We start from the raw sequence: 15,539 nt of genomic DNA on the forward strand, positions 1-15,539 counted from the left end.
TTAACACACATCGAATAATTTATTTGAATAATTAGAGTCCTCTTATCAGCTATTTGGTCAATTTGACATCCACAGGAATTAATTTAAATAGATGCTTGTGCAAATAAATATCTCTGAATGGTCTTTTAGTACAAATAAGTAGATTTGTCCTGTGTGTTTTAAGGAGATAGATTGATTTCATTAGCACATCAAATGAACGAGCTATCCAAATGTGCATTGGCTATATTTCACTACTTCTCTTTAAATTCTCAGCTATTGGTTCCCAGGGACCAGCAGGTTAATACACAGACCACACTGGCCACCAAAGTGGCTTTAGTGAGGTATTGTCTTCACATAACTCAGGAGGTGACTGTTCAATGGACCTGCTAATTTCAATAGCTTATTTTCTACAGTATGAAAATTAGAGTCAGAATAATACTTTTTTCCTTTTTAAGTCATATCACTTTATTTACAGAATTTTTATTTATAAGTAGAAGAAAACAGAAACTATAGGCAAATATTTAATATATGACCATATAATTCTTCTCTGGAACAAATAAGAATTTGGGTACATTTAAACCTCTCCCTGCACTATAAAACATAAAAGGGTAAATGTATGGCAAAATTTGAAAGCGTTTTAAAGGATTTGGTTTGTAGGCATATATGACATTTCCTAAATCCTACTGTTGGAAAAGAAAAGATTGAATCTAACATTTAAGATTGCTTTGCTCACAATCCTCTGGGTTTCTAACCTTCCAGAGGTATCAATGTCTCCCTTGATCAACTCAGCTAACTTTAAAATTAAACCATAGTCCAACCTCAGTTTCCATAGAAATGCACCATTTTACAAGATGCATCAATTAAATGGTGCTCTCCTTCCATATTATGTCATATATGTTGGTATTTGCAAATGAATTTTAAGATCATTCAAATTATTTTAAAGACAGATTTCAGACAATTTGTGCAAGGTTAAAATAATTCATTCTAATTCTGAATAAGCTTCAGTGCAATTGCAGTAAACACTGTTAATACTAGTATACTTAGGTTGCTATTACTGACATCCTTACAGATATCTAAACACGTTGAATACAATTAGCTATTTTAAATTGTACTTAACAACCCATTACTATAAAATCATCTCCCAAGTTTTGACCTAACACACAAACAGAAATGAATTTAAACTAAGCTGTGTTTTTTAAACGGTTACTTTGTTAGAATAAGATAGAACATATTCTATACAATTTTAAAGCCTTTAGATTGGAGTTTACTTATGGTCCTGAAGACTGCATTTCCCCTTTTCAAAAACAGATTCTTCATTTTACAAAAATAATTAGAGCACAGGTGTTATCTTTGACCTAATATAATACATTTGGAAGAATTCCAATAGCAGTTGACAATGTCTAAGAAATAGGAAAGTACTATATGTTGCTAATAAAAAATTCTCTCTTGTATGCTTTATGTTGTCATTAGACGTGTATTTGTACTAACATTAAGCTAACATTTAGGCCAAAAATCACTTGGTAGGATAATGTACTCCAACATCCTAACATAAAGCACTATCTTCCAAACAACTGGCAAGAAACTAAGATCGTGAGAGTAATTGTTCATTATTAGCACATGAAGTATCTGACACATGAGCATCAAACATTCCCCCTTTAACTAAACAGAAGAGAGGCTGAATGGGTGCTTTCCTGACTCATTAAATGACACCTTAACACAGAACTATAAATGCAGAAGACAATGATCCCTCCTACCTTGCTTAAGGCAAAGAAGAGTGCCTTATAGAGACAAGATGCAGGTTTAGTTCTTAATTTCTTTTTCTTGAAACTCAAATATAGTTAGCAAACATACCATACAAGATATGCAAGAACTTAATTGGTAGAGGTCATTAAATTTAAAAAGCAGTGCAATCATTGTTTTTCATGATTATATTTGCACTTATTTGTACTATTCATAAAAGTTGCAATAGTAAACCTAAAGGAACTAAATTACACTAATGAATTTTACTTCCAAGGCCAAGTGCAATAATTGACCATTTCCTTATGAATTATGCATTATATAAGAACAGCAATAATAGCATTTGAGGCTGATACAAAGCGACCTAAAATATCTCATGACTTTACAATTTGGTTGGCTATTTGAATAAGGAATACTTCTATAGGTCTGGTTACAGAAATAAGCATACATACCCTGGTCTAACACTTCTTCTTCTTCCCGTTTTGGCTGTGGTAGTAAAGCAGTCTTATCTTTATTCTCTGTTTCTATAAAGGATCAAAGAAGTTGAGCATAAATTGGCAGCATATATTATACACTTTAAATAGTTCATTGGAATTATGCCATTAACATAAAAATATCATTCAAGACCTTGTGTTTATTATATTATTAAGAATTTATATAGAAGAAACGCTCTAATTCACAATCTTCTCCACCCCAGCATAACTACCAATTACCAGACTTCTGACATAATAACTAGGTCAACTATTTTTTCAGTGATATATAAATGATACTAAATTTTTAAAATGTTTTAACAAAACTACTCATGTTTGTTTTTTTTTAAATTGACTCTAGTAACATTCTAAGAATATGTTAAGAGATTTTAAGGTATTTTCTATAAATATATTAGCATCTTAATACTCATTGCTATGCCATTTTCATTCATAAAATATCCACTAGAAAGAAATAAGGAGCTGCTCTGGCATTTTAAGATTGAATCTTCAAAACTCAATAACATCAGCATATTTCATGTAATAAAAGAAGGTGTGGGTTTTGCAACTTTAAACTAAAGGAAGACAATCAATATGACATTTTGCAGACAAACAATAAGTTACTGAACAATTCTAAGAATGGGGCCAAAAGAGCTAAGATTATTAATATCAAGATGGGATCTTTGCTTGAGGAGGCCAATTAAATAGATAATTTAAGGTATTACTGGACATGATAACCATTTTCACTGGCCAACTCTAGCACTTTTTGTTGCAATTTATAAATTCATAAATTGTCTATGACATTACTGACTATTGGAGGAATGGGATGAAGAAACTAGAAAACATGAATTAAAATGAAGAAGGGTCTACATTTATGGGATTAGCCACCAAAACTAATTTGTTTCATCACCGGCTGAGATTTGTCTTTTTAACTGTTTTGATGGGGACATGCCAGAAAGGGGAGGCACATATGAAAGAGGAAATAAGAATACATATATACAAGTTGATTGAAGAAGGGAATAAAGATGATTTTAAATACTAATCATACAGTCAAGTAAAACACATATGAGAATATAATATACAAAAGCATATGCTTCTTTATGTTAAGCACCAATCTCACCTTTGTGATGCCCATGCATCATCACCATATCAGACTTCACAGGAATTGGAATATTGGCCTCTGGTGGTATAGTTCTGAATATATCTTGAGCCACATTCTGTGTACAAGTCATGAAAGAAACTGCATGCTTGGCTTCCATGTAATACATAATGTATAAGTTACACATTTCATCAATAGATGTGCCACTGTAGGCAAAAAAAAAAAAAGTAGATACAACAAATCAGCCATTTACATAAAATGCATTCTTAATGCAAGAAAAATGCAACCCGTAAACCTGCCAACAATGGAGTCAATGGTGGGGATACTGTGAGTTTGTTTTGTAGTTTTCATTAAAACCCATTAGTTTTCAACATCAGAAGCCCAGTGTCAAAGGCATATTTTCACCTAACAATGTAGAATCAGTCTGTAGATAAACAAGGATATTAGCCAACAACACAGATGGAAATGATTTTTCAGTAGTTGAGATATATTTTCTTTTCTCTTCTAAATCTTTTTATTTTTCAGTTCTTTTCTGTTTGATAAAACGCTTAGACTGGGCAGTTCCTTTTCTCTTAAACAATCACATATTTACTTAATGGTAACATTTAAAATATGTCAACAGAAATATATTACTTATAAGTCTTTTAAAAATGGCTTTTCTACTTAAGACCAAGAGTTTTGAACCTTATTTTTGGTTAAGTGCCTCCTTTTTAATGGTGAGATGAACTGAGAATCATGTACCACACTAAGATGTCATGATATATGATGTCACAACTAGACTGCTACCACAGGGAAGAAAAGAACACCTCAGAAATGATTCAGAATGAAATCAACACTAATCTTTTCTCTCAGACCTGATTGGGGTAATGCTACAGAGTGGAATGATTCAGTGTTAAAAATAGATTTCAAAATGCTGTGGATGTTTCCAAGAAAAAAGTTCCAAGTGGTACAAATAATGTCTCACAGCTTACAAAGCATGTTCTCTTCTTCAGTTCACATGGGCTACTTCGTATTTTAGTCTCTTTACTGTTATTAAGAAGAAATGGCTCAGTATACCTTTAGAACACTTTTATACAGCAAAGGAATATTTCCTGTTTGCTATTAGTTCTGACAGCTTTTAGCAAGCTTATACAAATAAAAAACAAGCTATGAGGTGGATTATTTGCTCTACAGAAATACATCAGTGTTGACTTTTCCAACAATATAATGCAGCACTCACTTCTCCATAGCAACAGTAATGACATCAGCAAGGGAAAGAAAAAAAAAAAAAGTCTTTTCCAAGCAAGGATTTGATTTCTCTAAGCTTCGAAAATGTAGAGCCCCCAAGAGACCTCAGGAAAGAGCCCCTGTCATGAGAAGCTCTGTTTATGCTTTAGAAATCATTTGGCTTCTCACTCTCTGAATCTGATACCTGTCACTGTAATTGCCTCTCCCATGAAATATAAGCAAATAGTGAAGTGCAACCCCAAACAAACACATGTTCATTACACATATCTTCCTGGTGTCAAAACACCATTCCTAAGAATCACATTTTAACCGTTTTAGAGTGGGTCAGAAAATTATGTGCTATAAAAGGAATGTCTGGTGCCAAAATAATAACCTGGAGGCTCCCCCTACACTATCCTTCCCCTCCCTGTTCAAAAGGAGGAAGTATTCAGGAGACCAAGGAGGAAAAGGAATTTAAAATGTGGCTCTTGCTTAGAAACGGCATCCTCTTGTACAGAGGAAAAGCAAAAAATAATCATTTAAAAACAAATTAATGACAGGAAAAATTTTAGTAAATTCATATGGGAATACATGAAATTTGCAACTAATCCATGGACAAATCCTCATATAGCTTCTCTGTTTAGAAACAGCAGTGCTCATGCTATCACAGGGATGGTACACACACCCACAGCAGCACAGGTAATACAACCAGTATTCAGAGCTCTTTCCTTATTGTTAAAACAACAGAACAAAATAAAATTAAAAAGTTTAATTGCTGGTCTAAATGTTGTTGGCCAACTGGGCCAGAGTGTCTTCTGTTTTATAAATTTATTCTGTGAACTATTATGTTTTCATAAAATACAAAAAATTGCACTATGATACTTATGATTTAACTCTTAACTATGTAGGAGTATGTATAATCCTAGCACTGGTTAGAAATTACCAACCAATGGTTCTTTAGTACTTTGTAGATGCATGTAAAACATCTACTGTTACTTTTGGATAACAACCATCACACAATAGACCTAGGTGTGTGCATGTAGTCTAGTTACATAGAACTATCCAAATGCCATAGATATGCATACAGATGTGTATGTAGGAATTTAACATGCTTTATATATAGACAAACATATATTAAATCTACTTATATTATTTTTAATCCATCCATCCAAATATACATTTAAATTTTCAGAAAAAAATATGTTAGAAATTTTCAAAGCAACTAATATCATAGATTTCAAAATAACTAAATAGACTATCTTAATATATATTCCCCAACATATAATTTTGGTGTTTCTAAACTAGTTACATGTCTATTTGGAGGACTTGTTTTTAGTATGCATCTTAAAAGAAATTGTACTGAAAGAGTTCATTTCAAATAAGTAAAAGGTAATCAATTAGAGAACAAAGAACTAAACTGTGAAATGTGTGCTAAGTGAAATTATCAACCAAAGTAATGATCAGGGAAATAATTTACTAAGTCATTTATTCACTGCTATCATTATCAAATCAGTGAACACCAGGTTTTTTTTAAAGAAAATTATAGAGAGTGATAATAAGGTAGAATATGACATAAAAAGTGGCATAAATTTGGAATAATTTAAAAAGTAATACTGGAGACAGAGACAGTAATTACTATTTTAGAAATAATGAATATCAAGACACAAGATTACATGTTTGAAAAATGCAGTTAACTACACCAAAAAGAAAGCTGTAACTTTTTAAATAACATAACAATTTGTCCTCTATGACTGATCATCAAACTTTATTATTTTAATTAGTGAATTTGAGAAAACAAAAAATAAAAATATAAGCTAATGCTCCAAGTTACTTCCTGCAAAGTGAATTATCTTGCCACTTATTAAATCATTTTTTGAGAAAAAATTATACATATATATGTGAAAGTATACAGATATGTAAATGCTTGCATCCACACATATACATACAGACAATACACTAATTCAATTACACTTACATATTATGTGCTAACTATACAGAGATATAAATATGTTCATTGCTAAATATTTTTGATTTGGTGAGACATCCTAATCAGTTCATCAATATAGTTCATTTGAGATACTGACACATTGATACAAAATTGAGTTGCTCAAATAATCTAGGAATCTTTGATTTCAAAGAAAAATTTCACAGAATGAGCTGACCATAAAGAAAGGAGTCTTGCTTTATTCCTTCCTGTGATTGGACTTGTAGTCAGGGTAACTCTGAGCTCCTATCTGACAGAGAAACTATTATATGTTAAAACTGTGAAGATTCAAATCATCCTGAGTATCAGCATCATAGTTTGCCAATTTTATTCCACATTCATCTTTCTTTTACCAAAAAACAAAAACAAAAAAGACTTGCACTTTCAGCCTATCACTTTCTGTATTTATTAGGGGGATTTTTGACACACACATCCTTATTTTTCACAGAGCTCAACGTATGCAATTCAAGTCTGCCAATCTGAATGATCTACAGAAGCAGGGAGGCAGGCATGTTCCCAGGTCTATCTTGGCTCCACCGCCTGGTCCTTTTAACATCCCCCAATGTCAATGTGACTCTTTGAAATAATGACTGCAGACATCATCTGTATCCTAATATTGCAGTATGGAATTTTTCATGCTCTTCACAATAAAGTGCTTATGTGATAACCTCCTCTTTTGTAATGGCTTAAAATAAAGCTTCAAGTCCAACACAATGTGATGAGCCCCAAAATAATAAAATTTTAAAAATACATGTTAAATGATAGAAGGATGAATGACTTTGCTTAATAAACGTCTGCAACTTATTATGACATAATATATTATCTCTAAAATATTACACTGATGAATAATGAGTTAGGTAAATTTATGTACTTTCTATAGTATTTCTGAAAAATATTTATATCTCTGCATATCAATCAATTTACTGATATCTATCAGGGTTCTATAGGAGGTTTTATAAAAATAATTATTTTCTATTAGAAAGATACTTAATAGTTATTTAGGAGAGTACCAAGTAGTCTGAAATGTATCACTTTGAAGTCTCCACATGTTGTGTATCAGGCTTGGGATGTAGGTTGTAGCACTCTATTAATTTAATGAGTCTCTTGCCCCTAGCCAAGCCCCTTAATAAACAGAGCCAGGCTTCAATATAACCAAAACAGTTAATATTAATTTTATTACCTGAAAAATTTAAAGAAAAACATTTTATAAATATGGTACCTTTAAACTTATACATTAAGGAGTTATTATTTATCATATAATTTTATCTTTGTATATAATGTACTTTAAAATGCTGATTAACATACTATTTGGTATACATAAATATTTTTTAGACATTGTCATATTCTTTCAAGTTCATATTCTCATGAAATGATCCATTTTAAATGAAAAGTATGACCAAAATAATTGACTAAATAGGTAAATACTATCTATTTATTCCAAGAATTAATTTGAAATTTCAGTCTATAAACTTTTAGGCTGACTAGCTGACTTAATTAGCTTAATTGGTTGACTTAATTAAATTCTTTCTTTTTTGTTTAAACTTGACTAAACATTTGAAATGAATTTAGAGAAGCATCATATTGAATATAAAATATGTAATGCAGTCAGGCACAAAATATTGCTCCTTCACAGATTAATTAGTACTGTAATCACTATATACTTAGTGCAAAATATTTGTTTAAGATATGCTATTCATATTTACTATGTTAAAAGAAATATATTTGGACAACACATTTTACCACTAAGTATAGTTACTAATATATCTTGTGTTAAATTCACCTATTTGGAACTAAGTATTTCAGGCTCTGAGCTCAAACCTGTGTCCAGTAGGAGTGCATGTGATGTATGTGGGGTGGAGGTGGAGGTGGAGATGGAGATGGAAGTGGAGGTGGAGAAGTGGGAGAGGAAAATAGGGAAATTTATAGAGTATCATTTAATTTAATAGAAAACATAAAATATTTCTGTTCTTTTTCTTTCTTTCTTTTTTGTTGATTACATTATCAACTGTGACCCTGTAGTACCCTTTGGATGTTGTACCTATTATTTTGAAAAATAGAGATGTATTATTGCTATTACTTTTCTAAAACTAAATAGCAGATTAAATGCTATAATTATTCTGCATTGTTATAAGAGTTGTTATTCATGTCTAAATTCATTCAAACTTGTCTTATAGCTTATCATTCTATTTGGAAAAAACTGATTTTGCAGTATGAATTAAATATTTAGAATGTGGACTTGCCCAATAACTTAATTTCCTATAATTCCTTTCAATTTCATTTATATTACAAAATGTGTTTTTCCTTTAATCCACATGAGATTTATACAAAGCTAGAGTAGTATAGTCATTTTAGGGCATTATTCTAATACAAACTCACATTTTAAAGAAGACTAGAATTATTCTAGACTCATCAAAATGAAAGAGCCCTCTAGAGATTACTTTGGCCTCCCATCCTGGTATTATAAGAAGTCATTAATTTCTCTGGCTGATATTACCTCAAAGAGAAAATGCAAAAGATAGAATCTGGCCAAGATGATAAGCCTCCTAAAACTGTAATTTTTGCCTTTGGCCAAACAGATTAAAAAAATCTACTTTTTGCACACTTAGAAACTAATACATATAATGTTTTGAAGGAGATTTCTTTACTACTTCACTTACTTATTTCAAAGGTGAATAAAATAATCAATGGCATTTAGGTAAGATGTCTGTGGATTTACACTAACATAAAATAGAGAAAGCTGATCAATATCCTCCATATCATTTTACCTAAGGAATTTAAACACTGCCAAGAAGTGAACTCTCAGATTCCACCTTTCAAATCTCATTATGTCTACTTTGTCAACCCTTTCCTTACACTCACCTTTTCTGGAACCTAATAATTATATTGCTTTCTTCAAGTCTCTTTCCAAATTTATCAAATTTATCCAAAAGCAAAGCTGTTGGAAAACATCTTGTTTAATATAAATTGAGAATGTTTTTCTCTTTGTTGTATATTTTGCTTTAAAATTGGTGCTTATTAAAATAAAAATCTTTTGGAGTGACATAAAATCCTTTTCATCCTTTCATTAAATGCCCCCTTTTCAACCTGCATCAGCAACTTTTCCGTTTTCCCTTACAACCACCAGTTAGTGCTGTTGTAAGAATCATCTTCAGTGCATTTAATCCAAATTTTCAGATCCCTACTTTCTGTAACTTCTCTCTGATCAAGAGATAAATGGTTTAAAACTCCAGCTTCCCAGTGGTCTCAGTAAATACCTTAAAACAGAGTGTAACACAGAGAGGAGATTCATTGATGCTTTTCCAACAAAAAGCATAATAGGAAACTTTCTCTTTCATTTTTTAATCTTTTATCTATTTATCTTTTTTGAAAGAGTTCACAGTGCTTTGAAAATTTTACTTAGTGTTATAAAGCATAATTATTTCAAGGAAGCTTGGCATTTGAGAATTGCATTTTGAAAATTATTTGATCTCCCCCTTTTCGAAGTGCTGCATATTATTATCCTAAAAAACTGGAACTTATAGAATATTCAGAAATTTTAACAGGCAGAAGAAAACATGTTTCTGAGTATTTTATGAGTATTACTAAATAGAAAACTTATTTTCCTAAAAGAAAACCTTTCATAATCATGTTATTTTCTTCATTTTTATGTGTTTAAAGAAGTAATATATGGTTTTCTAACTATATAATGGAGAGGCATGATGTTGAGGAGCTTAATGAAGCAGAAATAATAAAAGCACATAAAATAGGCATGTTCTGGGGGTTATCCAAATTGATCAATTTTAACGTTAAAATACTAGTTTGTTCTAATTGTCCATTACAGGGCAAAAAAAATGTATATAATCTATTCACAATAATAACTGTCACCTATGATCATGCCTTGTGTTAAAAAAAAAAGTCTCTTGAAATAATGAAAAGTGTAGAATCTTACCCAATGTGTGTGGCTTCTGTCCTGCCCTCACCAGTGAATACACATCTTGCTGCTAGTATGTCACCAAAACTAACATCCACTGGGTGTTCCACAGGGTAAAAAGCCTGCCCGGAAGACAAACACAGTGATCCATTGAAATTACCAATAAAACCCAGAACCATATGCTTAAAATATGTGAGGCTTGGAGCACTGCATATGGAGAGGACGAAGAGATAGACATATACACAGATACTCACTAGATAGAAGAGTTCATCTCTAATTAATCAATTCCACTTTACAACTTTGAAAGCATATTTACAAATGCATTCCATGAAACACAATTCGTACAATAACAGAAGAGCTATCTGAAACACTTATGACTAAATGATAAAGGACTTCACTAACATGTTCAGATCATATTGAGAGAACTGGTAAGGAAAACACCAAATTGGAGTTGTAAAACAGGAGATTATGTAGCTCAGATTTACAGAAAAGGAAAATATGGAGACTGTTAGATGCTAAAGAAATGAACAAGGTATTACATAAGAATTTTTAAAAATTACTTTCTGTTGGTTAGTATTTTTCCTCCCCAAATTAAATTGGATCCTACATACCTGTGGTAGCTGCGGGCTCTGGCGTCCAATCAATGTCCATTGTCCGTTTCTTACTCTGTATCCACTTACTACCTTACCTTAAAAATAAAAATAAACTGTAACCATATGAAATAACACAGAAAAGAAAAACCACATTTATTTTTCTTTTTAAAATAAAACCTGAATCTTTTCAGAACCCTAAGTAATGAGTATCTTCATGAAAATAACATGATGGAACAGCATAAAAAATTCAAGGTATTGGCTGAAATTTCTTTGAAACAGACTTAAGGTCAAGTACAATCAACATTTTACATTTACAGCACTAGCAAGCACAATGGTAAATACTTATAAATTTAACATGTAGCTTAAGGTTCTTACCTAAATGGTGAGTGTGAACTCTATAGGCAAAAACATGCATTGGATACGTTTTATAATGGCATGAAATATCAGAATTCACCACTGTGAGAAAGAAAAACACAGACAAAAGTCACTATTCAACTGGAAAACGACATTCTTCTTTTCTAAAAGTGAGCTAGTCACATGCATTCAAACCCAGCAGATAGTAAGTGCTCATCCTGTGCCATCCATTTCACCAAGACAGATTAAGATCTTCCTACTTCAGATATTAAAATACCATGTCACAAAACAGGCTTAATTAATTTGTTATCTTTAACTTGAAATCTATCCAGTTGAAAATCTTAAAAAAATGGCTTTTATTTTTGGAACAATAGATTTTTGAAAGATTGAATGCAAATACAAAAATCATCAGGCTGAACAGTTCCTGTTGATAAGGGGCTGTCTTCATATACTTTATCTTCCTTACAGTGTAACACATACTAGCAATGCAATAAGTTTCTTTTGGTAATAGATCAGTGGACAAAACAAAGTGCCAGTACTGAATATTAACTTTGAAATTACCAGTAATAACAAACAATATTTAACATGACACTTTTGTTAGAGGGTCTTTAGATATACTGATAAATAACAATTATTCTCATAGCTTTTTGCCAGTTTAGGTGAAACAGCTATTATCTCATTTTGCAAGTAGGGAAATTAATATATATATATAAGTTCAAAGACTGAGCTGATGTTGAATTTGAAGCCTGTCGATTTTTAGCCTTCCCATGAAGTAGTTTACATTGTCGCACATTATGCACTTTATCTTTTGCATCTCAAAAATGGGTGACTGATTTATAAAATATTCAAGATTTATTCTTTAATTTATACACCCACTACCTGCCCATGAGTCTTAATTCTTAGCATTTCAATAAATAAACATTGGAAATATAACAAATAATTGGCTTGGAACAATACCAGATCTATTTTAAACATAATGACAATAAAGAATTAGCTTATTTTTCAGATACAAATATTGGTCATTTTTTATAAAGTTGATAAAAAATAAACTGTAAGTCCATTCTTATAGATTACTCAATGAGGTAATGGAAATACAAAGAGATCATTCCTCACCTTTCTCTCCTGGTGGTATAACAGTGTCAACAGACATCATAAGGTACATGCCAGCAATTAAAGGCTGTCTGCAGGAAAAAAGTGATATTTTTCTCAATAATGAGATAATGCCAAAACTATTTCATTGGACAAATAGGTATATCTCAATACTTTAGTTTATAGAATGTTATTTTTTGTGAAAATCAAAATGAAACAAACTAGAAGAGGTGGACAATTAAAGGTAGACTCTAACTAGTCTCAGTTATAACTAATTTTATGTGTCAACTTTGTTAAGTTATGTCATCTGGTTGATGGGTCAAACATTAGCTTAGATATTTCTTGGAAGGATTATTGTGTTTTCAGATATGATTAACATTGAAATTAGACTTCATGTAAGGCAGTTTATTCTCCATAATTTGAGCAAGTCTCATACAATCAGTTAAAGGCTTTAAGAAAAAAAACTGGGATCCCCTGAAAAGTAAGAAATTCTGCCTACAAACTTTCTTTGGACCCAAGAAGGCAACAACCTCTACCTTTCCCTAAATTTTCTGTTGGCCTTACAGATTTTGGATTTGTAGGTCCATACAAAAGCATGAGCCAATCCCTTAAAATTTTTTTGTCTTCCTCACTATCCATCTACTAATTCAGTTTTCTTTGGAAAACCCTGACTAATAAAGCTGCCATGATTCCTAGCTGAGATGAGCATGCCTTGTCTAATTCCCTCCCTCACGTTGAGGGTGGGCACAAATAAAGGTACTAACATATTTCTAACAAATAGAATATGGCAAGACTGATGGTATGGTCACCTCTTAAGATTAAGTTACAAAAAAAACTCTGGATTTCATCTTTCACATAATCCCTTGCTTGCTTTTTTACTTACATTCTGTGATGGAAGCGAGTTGTTGTATTGTGAGCTGCACTGTTTATAGCCCTTATGGGGGAAAAAATGAGGGAGACCTTTGGCCAACACCCAGCAAAGCAATATATCCTGTCAGCAACCATGTGAGTTATCTAGGAAGTGGCTGTTCCCGGGTCTAGCCTTGAAATGACTGAATCCCCAGCAGAGACTCTGCTTGCAGCCCCTTTGGACAACACTGGACAGAGGAGCCTGCTACGTTGTGCCTATGTTCCTGACTCACAGGATGCTGAGATAATACTCATGACTTTAAAACAGTAAGTCTGACTTTAAAACAGTAAGTCTGAGTTAATTTGCCTTCCACAATAGTTTGCAAAGATCTTAAGGTTATTGCTCATTTAAGAAAACCCATCAATTTCAAACAGTGAAATAGAAGACACCATCAAAAGCCTACCAAGGAATAGCATGGATGGTGGAAGGAGACTCTCATCATTATCAAAATACATGTATGAAGATGTGAATTTGGTGTCAACGATACCTTATATACAATCAGAGATATGATAAATTGTGATATAAAGGTATATTAAGAATTGTAATGTAATAATAATCATAGGAAAAAAAATTTAAAAATCCTACCAAGACCTGCAAAGAAGAATTAACACCAGTACTCCCCGAATTATTCCATAAAATAGAAAAGTAGGGCACCCTTCTAACTTCATTCTATGAAGCTTGTATCACTGTGATACCAAAACCAGACAAAGACACATCAAGGAAAGAAAACTTCAGACTAATATTCTTGATGAACATAGATGCAAAAATTCTCAATAAAATTCTGGCAAATAGCATACAAAAACATATTAAAAAGATTGTGTACCATGATCAAGTGAGGGTGCAAAGTTGGCTCCACACACAGAAATCAATAAACACAATTCATCACATCAATAGATTTAAAGACAAGAATCATATGATAATCTCAACAGATGCAGAAAAATCATTTTCTGCTCAAAACAATAGAAATACTAGGGAGAGAGTAAGAACATACCTCAACATTAATAAAAGCTATCTGTGATAAACCAAAGGCCAACATCATTCTAAATGGAGAAAAATTAAAATCATTCCCTGTAAGAAATGGAACAAGAAAAGGATGCTCTCTTTCATCACTTTTATTCAACATTGTCCTTGAAACTCTACCCAGAGCAATTAGAGAGAAGAAAGAAATCAATGGGATACAAATAGGGAAAGAAGAACTCAGACTATCACTATTTTCTGGCAGCATGATTCTACTTACAAGATCCAAAACATTTCACCAGAAAACTTCTAGAATTAATAAATGAATGCAGCAAAGAAGCAGGATATAAAATTAACACCCATAAATCAAATGTGTTCCTATACATCAAAGATGAATCCACCAAAAGAGAAATTACCCGATTCACAATAGCCTCAAAAAAATCAATAAATAAAATATGTGAGAATCAACCTAATAAGAGAGGTGAAAGACCTCTACAATGAAAACAACAGAACACTAAAGAAAAAATAGAAGAAGACCTTAGAAGATGGAAAAATCTCCCATGCTCTTGGATAGGCAGAATTAACATTGTCAAAATGGCCATACTATCAAAAGCATTATACAGATTTAAGGCAAGCCCCATTAAAAACCCAATGGCATTCTTTATATAAATAGAAAAAGAATCATGAAATTCATTTGGAAAAAGAAGAGACCCAGAATAACCAAAGTAATCCTTAGCAAGAAAAGTGAGGTAGGAAGCATTACAATACCAGACCTTAAATTATACTACAAAGCCATAGTAACAAAAATGGCATGGTTTTGGCACCAACACAGACACATAGACCAATGGTACAGAACAGAAAACACAGCAATAAATTAATATAAATACAGTTATCTCATACTAGACAAAGGCACCAAAAACATACATTGGAAGAAAGATAGCCTCTTCAACAAATCTTGCTGGGAAAACTGGAAATCCACATGTAGCAAAATGAAATTAAACCCCTATTTCTCACCCTGCACAAAACTCAACTCAAAGTGGATCAAAGACTTAGACATTAAAACAGAGATCCTCTACCAAATAGAAGAAAAAGTAGGCTCAAATCTTCACCATGTCCACTTAGGAACTGACATCCTTAACAAGACTCCTAAAGCAATAGAATTAAAATCAAGAATCAATAAATGGGATGGATTCAAACTAAAAAGCTTCTTCACAGCAAAGGAAACAATCAAGAATGTGAAGAGAGAACATACAG

The 15,539-nt window shown here is 32.1% G+C and overlaps 1 protein-coding gene across 7 annotated transcripts in view; it reads right to left on the bottom strand.

The window, feature by feature from the left end:
- Nucleotides 1-15,539, bottom strand: part of Pam (peptidylglycine alpha-amidating monooxygenase) — a 290,276-nt gene that overhangs the window by 59,861 nt on the left and 214,876 nt on the right. For all 7 annotated transcript variants that reach the window (XM_071612377.1, XM_027927584.2, XM_027927579.2 and 4 more), the window contains exons 9-14: nt 12,443-12,510; nt 11,351-11,431; nt 10,994-11,070; nt 10,401-10,504; nt 3,304-3,488; nt 2,169-2,240 (exon numbers count right to left, since the gene is read on the bottom strand). In XM_071612377.1, coding sequence (XP_071468478.1) covers nt 2,169-2,240; nt 3,304-3,488; nt 10,401-10,504; nt 10,994-11,070; nt 11,351-11,431; nt 12,443-12,510 — 587 coding nt within the window. The remainder of the gene's footprint in view (nt 1-2,168; nt 2,241-3,303; nt 3,489-10,400; nt 10,505-10,993; nt 11,071-11,350; nt 11,432-12,442; nt 12,511-15,539) is intronic.

The sequence above is a fragment of the Marmota flaviventris genome, chromosome 5, assembly GCF_047511675.1.
Source record: "Marmota flaviventris isolate mMarFla1 chromosome 5, mMarFla1.hap1, whole genome shotgun sequence".
Taxonomy (NCBI): Eukaryota; Metazoa; Chordata; class Mammalia; order Rodentia; family Sciuridae; genus Marmota; species Marmota flaviventris.